General features: G+C 48.7%; 1 protein-coding gene across 1 annotated transcript in view; it reads right to left on the reverse strand.

Annotated features, from left to right (window-relative positions):
• Positions 1-6,117, reverse strand: part of LOC110170326 (voltage-dependent T-type calcium channel subunit alpha-1I-like) — a 475,861-nt gene that overhangs the window by 38,087 nt on the left and 431,657 nt on the right. Inside the window, exon 37 of the mRNA XM_055158519.1 lies at positions 2,817-2,951. Coding sequence (XP_055014494.1) covers positions 2,817-2,951 — 135 coding nt within the window. The remainder of the gene's footprint in view (positions 1-2,816; positions 2,952-6,117) is intronic.

Genomic DNA, 6,117 nt, shown 5'->3' on the forward strand with positions numbered 1-6,117 from the left:
TCTCACTGTCTCTCTGCGTCTCACCTGTCTCTCTCTCTGCGTCTCACCTGTCTCTCTCCTGCTCTCTCACCTCTCTCTCTGTGTCTCCTCTCTCTCTGTCATCTCCTCTGCGTCTCTGTCTCTCTGTCTCTCTCTCTGCGTCTCAACCGTCTCTCTCTCTGCGTCTCACCTGTCTCTCTCTCTCTCTCTCTGCGTCTCACCTGCTCTCTCTCTGCGTCTCACCTCTGTCTCTCTCTCTGCGTCTTGTCTCTCTCTCTGCGTCTCACCTGTCTCTCTCTGTCTCTCTCTGCTCTCTCGTCTCTTCTTTCTCTCTCGTCTCACCTCTCTCTCTCTCTGCGTCTCTCTCTGTCTCTCTCTCTCTCTGCGTCTCACCTGTCTCTCTCTCTCTGCGTCTCTGCTCTGCGTCTCACCTGTCTGTCTCTCTCTCTCTGCGTCTCACCTGTCTCTCTCTCTGCGTCTCACCTGTCTCTCTCTCTCGTCTCTCTCTCTGCGTCTCACCTGTCTCTCTCTGCTCTCTCTGCGTCTCAACCTGTCTCTCTCTCTGCGTCTCACCTGTGCTCTCTGGTCTCACCTGTCTCTCTCTCTCTGCGTTCTCACCTGTCTCTCTCGTCTCTCTCTCTGCGTCTCACCTGTCTTCTCTCTCTGCGTCTCACCTGTCTCTCTCTCTCTCTGCGTCTCACCTGTCTCTCTCTCTCTCTCTCTCTCTCTGCGTCTCACCTTCTCTTCTCTCTGGTCTCACCGTCTGTCTCTCTCTCTGCTCTCACCTGTCTGTCTCTCTCTCTGCTCTGTCTCGTCTCACTCTCTGCGTCTCACCTGTCTCTCTCTCTCTGGTCTCACCTGTCTCTCTCTCTGCGTCTCACCTCTTCTCTCTCTCTTCTCACTGTCTGTCTCTCTCTGCGTCTCGTTCTCTGCGTCTCACCTGTCTCTCTCTCTGCGTCTCACCTGTCTCTCTCTCCTTCTCTGCGTCTCACCTGTCTGTCTCTCTCTCTGCGTCTCACCTGTCTCTCTCTCTCTCTTCTCTCTGTCTCACCTGTCTCTCTCTCTCTCTCTCTCTCTGCGTCTCACCTGTCTCTCTCTCTGCGTCTCACCTGTCTCTCTGTCTCTCTCTCTGCGTCTCACCTGTCTGTCTCTCTCTCTGCGTCTCACCTGTCTCTCTCTCTGCGTCTCACCTGTCTCTCTCTCTGCGTCTCACCTGTCTCTCTCTCTGCGTCTCACCTGTCTCTCTCTCTGCGTCTCACCTGTCTCTCTCTCTCTGCGTCTCACCTGTCTCTCTGCGTCTCACCTGTCTCTCTAGCTCTCTCTCTCTGCGTCTCACCTGTCTCTCTCTCTGCGTCTCACTGTCTCTCTCTCTGTCTCACCTGTCTCTCTCTCTCTCTGCTCTCGTCTCACCTGTCTGTCTCTCTCTGCGTCTCACCTGTCTCTCTCTCTGCGTCTCTCACCTGTCTCTCTCTCTGCGTCTCACCTGTCTCTCTCTCTGCGTCTCACGTCGTCTCACCTGTCTCTCTCTCTGCGTCTCACCTGTCTCTCTCTCTGCGTCTCACCTGTCTCTCTCTCTGCGTCTCACCTGTCTCTCTCTCTGCGTCTCACCTGTCTCTCTCTCTGCGTCTCACCTGTCTGTCTCTCTCTGCGTCTCACCTGTCTCTCTCTCTGCGTCTCACCTGTCTCTCTCTCTGCGTCTCACCTGTCTCTCTCTCTCTCTCTGCGTCTCACCTGTCTGTCTCTCTCTCTCTCTCTGCTCTCTCTCTGCGTCTCACCTCTCTCTGCGTCTCACCTGTCTCTCTCTCTGCGTCTCACCTGTCTCTCTCTCTCTGTGCGTCTCACCTGTCTCTCTCTCTGCGTCTCACCTGTCTCTCTCTCTGCGTCTCACCTGTCTCTCTCTCTGCGTCTCACCTGTCTCTCTCTCTGCGTCTCACCTGTCTCTCTCTCTGCGTCTCACCTGTCTCTCTCTCTCTGCGTCTCACCTGTCTCTCTCTCTGCGTCTCACCTGTCTGTCTCTCTCTCTGTCTCTTCTCTCTGCGTCTCACCTGTCTCTCTCTCTGCGTCTCACCTGTCTCTCTCTCTCTCACCTGCGTCTCACCTGTCTCTCTCTCTCTCTGCGTCTCACCTGTCTCTCTCTCTGCGTCTCTCTGTCTCCTGTCTCTCTCTCTGCGTCTCACCTGTCTGTCTCTCTCTCTGCGTCTCACCTGTCTCTCTCTCTGCGTCTCACCTGTCTGCGTCTCACCTGTCTCTCTCTCTCTGCGTCTCACCTGTCTCTCTCTCTCTCTGCGTCTCACCTGTCTCTCTCTCTGCGTCTCACCTGTCTCTCTCTCTCTCGTCTCACCTGTCTCTCTCTCTGCGTGCGTCTCACCTGTCTGTCTCTCTCTCTCTCTCTCTGCGTCTCACCTGTCTCTCTCTGTCTCTCACCTGTCTCTCTGTCTCTCTCGCGCGCGTCTCACCTGTCTCTCTCTCTGCGTCTCACTCTCTGTCTCTCTCTCTCTCTGCGTCTCACCTGTCTGTCTCTCTCTCTGCGTTCACCTCTCTCTCTCTGCGTCTCACCTGTCTCTCTGTCTCTGTCGTCTCACCTGTCTCTCTCTCTCTGCGTCTCACCTGTCTCTCTCTCTGCGTCTCACCTGTCTCTCTCTCTGCGTCTCACCTGTCTGTCTCTCTCTCTGCGTCTCACCTGTCTCTCTCTCTTGCGTCTCACCTGTCTCTCTCTCTCTGCGTCTCACCTGTCTCTCTCTCTCTGCGTCTCACCTGTCTCTCTCTCTCTCTCTCTCTGCGTCTCACCTGTCTGTCTCTCTCTCTGCGTCTCACCTGTCTCTCTCTCTGCGTCTCACCTGGGGGCCTCTGCAGTCTGCGCTCACGGGGGCCGAGCTGTAGCTGTGGAACACGGAGCCTGAGAGGTTATCGATCAGGTCTCCCTCCAGAGAGTCTTTTATGAGCAGAGAGACGCTGTCCAGCCACTGACTCTCCTGGAACACAGCAGAGGGTCGGGCACAGTCAGACCGGACCAGGACCCAAACTGGACAAGTGCACGTGACAGGTTTTCCAGACGTCCCCGTTTACCCGGGACGGTCCCAGTTTTGAGTCCTGTGTCCCCAGTCCCCGCAGATTTATACAAAACCAGTGATTTGTCCAAGTTTTATACAAGAAATGTTCCAAGTTTACTTATTTTTGACCAATTTAATCCCTGCCAACAGTAAAACGAGGCATACACCTCTTTTAGACCTGTTTTAGACCTGGTTTAGACCTGGTTTAGACCTGTTTTAGACCTGGTTTAGACCTGGTTTAGACTGTTTTAGACCTGTTTAGATCTGTTTAGACCTGTTTTAGACCTGGTTTAGACCTGGTTTAGACCTGGTTTAGACCTGGTTTAGACCTGGTTTAGACCTGGTTTAGTCCTGGTTTAGACCTCCTGGTTTAGTCCTGGTTTAGTCTGGTTTTAGTCTTAGTCTTGTTTAGTCCTGGTTTAGACCTGGTTTAGTCCTGGTTTAGTCCTGGTTTAGACCTGGATAGATCTAGTTTAGACCTGGTTTTAGTCCTGGTTTAGACCTGGTTTAGACCTGGTTTAGTCTTGGTTTAGTCCTGGTTTAGACCTGGTTTAGACCTGGTTTAGTCCTGGTTTAGTCCTGGTTTAGTCTTGGTTTAGTCCTGGTTTAGACCTGGTTTAGTCCTGGTTTAGTCCTGGTTTAGACCTGGTTTAGTCCTGGTTTAGTCCTGGTTTAGTCCTGGTTTAGTCCTGGTTTAGTCCTGGTTTAGTTTAGTCCTGGTTTAGTCCTGGTTTAGCTCTGGTTTAGCTCTAGTTTAGATCTGGTTTAGTTTCTGGCCATGAGTGGAATTACTGAAAAAAAAAAAAAAAAAAAAAAAAAGGATTTAGCCCAAAATGTGAAAACAGTAAAATCCCTCTGTGTAATCCATTTATTTCAACAAAGTAACTGTAATCCAATTACCACTCACTGAAACAGTAACTGTAACTGAATACAGTTACTCATCATTTGTACTCTGATTACTCTGGTACATGTAATCTGTTACTCCCCAACACTGTCTGTACTTCCCTGGATGACGACCTGTACATGTGTGTGGTCAATGATCCAAACTGGGGACAGTCCCAGTTTTGAGCCTGTGTCCTCTGTCCGCGCACATTTATCCAAAACCAGTGATTTCACCCAGTTTTACACAAGAAATGCTCCAGGTGTCCCTATTTTTACCAATTTGATCCCTGCCAACAGTAGAGAGGCAGAAATTGTCATTTGTTTGAATAAAATACAGAAAAGCTGCTTAAAAGTACGACCAAAACACAAAGAAAATGTGACTGTGCTGACTCACGTTCGTCATGAATGAGCCGAGAGCAGAACAGTTCTCCTTAATTACCCACTCAATTCACAATTTTATTTTTACCAACCACCACAAACCGAGAGTGTCCCAGTTTTTGATTTGGAAAATTTGGTGACTCTAGGTTAAACTGTTCTCTGGAGACTATTAAAACACGAGAAGACATTTGTGCTACCTCTTTGATACCTTCATTTAGACTTTTGAAAAACTGACCTAGAGTCCAGGGACAAAAACAACAACGGCTCTAACCCGGACTTTGTTTACTCTGCAGAATTATCCACGAGCTCCGAGGATGAGCGTCTTTTTACGTTCTTCACTGTTGGTTTTATCCACACTAAGATAGAAAGTAACACATTAGAAAAGTATACAGTCGTGGACAAAATTGTTGGTACCCCTCTGGTAAAGGAAAGAAAAATCGACAACGGTCACTGAAATAACTTGAAACTGAGAAAAGCAATAATAAATAAAAAATTCCCGACAAATAAACAGTGAAAATCAGACACTGTTTTTGAATTGTTGTTCAACGGAATTATTTTAAAAAACAAACTAATGAAACTGGCCTGGACAAAAATGATGGTTCCCCTGGAAAAGATTGTAAATAATTGGACTAGGGATGGGCATGATTAGTCGATTAATCGATAATTGATCATTAAGAATTTCATCGTTTACGTTCATTTTCATCGACAATCCGAATGTAGGTTGTTGTGTGTGTCGTGACCAAACAGGTGTGTACATGTGTCTCTGCATCAGAAGGAGCGAGACACAAACAGTGGGTCAGTCTGTAACGAACCGAAGCACAAATGTGGATTTAACCAGGATTTGTAGAAGAAATTCCACACTTTCCGTTGCGTTGGGACAAGTGTGAGTCCATGTGCACAGTGGATAAAGCAGCACATATGTTTCTGTGTCCAGTGGAAAAAGTTTTTCCAGGTGAGAGTCGCTCAATGTGGATGACGAGGCCCCGCCCCCCTCCCCCCGTACGCTGTCCTGGTCTTGGACAAACACAAATCTGGTCACACTGACCTGTATTCACCTGAGTCATGTCTTTTAATCCAACACAAGTTGAACCACATCAGCGACACAAGAGCTGGAGTTTTTATCTTCACCTAGGCTACGTTCAGACTGCAGGGCTTAACGCTCAATTCATATTTTTTTGTGAAATCCGATGTTTTTTCGAGGTCGTTCACATTTCCAGTTAAATGTGACTTGTGTGTGATCGCCTGTGTGAACATTAAACGGTCCAAAAGTGTCCCACATGTGACACTGGAGACACGACGACGTCAACCGCAGCGAGCGTCTCTGTGTTACAGAAGTTGTCCAAACATGGACGCAGCATCGAGCACCTGGAGATTTTAAAGTTCCTCTCGTACCGGAGCCACAACATGAACAACTTACTTGTTTTAAGGAGGAGATTGAGAAGGAGAAGGACGAGGTTTTTGGTCGTGGTGTTTTGTGCAGAACGTGGAAAGGAACGTGGATGTGGAGACGCCGCCTTTTCGCCTTTTCTCCTACTTCAGCGCAGAAATAGTGACGTTGTGTCTTGTTGATAACGTGTAGGTGGATGAATGCACTTTGACCGTTCAGACTGAAGTCACATGTCAAAAGATCAGATATGGATCAGTTTCAGGAGCACAGATCCAAGTGTCCTGGGTCATGTTTGAAAAATTTGATCTGTGTGTTCAGACTGTTATTAAAAGATCAGATACAGGAACATAGAGACAAAAAATCAGATTTGGGTCACTTCAGGCTGCACCTGAACATAACCGACGTGGTATCGACTGGTATTGGTATCAGCAAGCACACTAA

The sequence above is a fragment of the Boleophthalmus pectinirostris genome, unplaced genomic scaffold (assembly GCF_026225935.1).
Source record: "Boleophthalmus pectinirostris isolate CB_2022bp ecotype Guang Dong unplaced genomic scaffold, ASM2622593v1 HiC_scaffold_22, whole genome shotgun sequence".
NCBI lineage: Eukaryota > Metazoa > Chordata > Actinopteri > Gobiiformes > Gobiidae > Boleophthalmus > Boleophthalmus pectinirostris.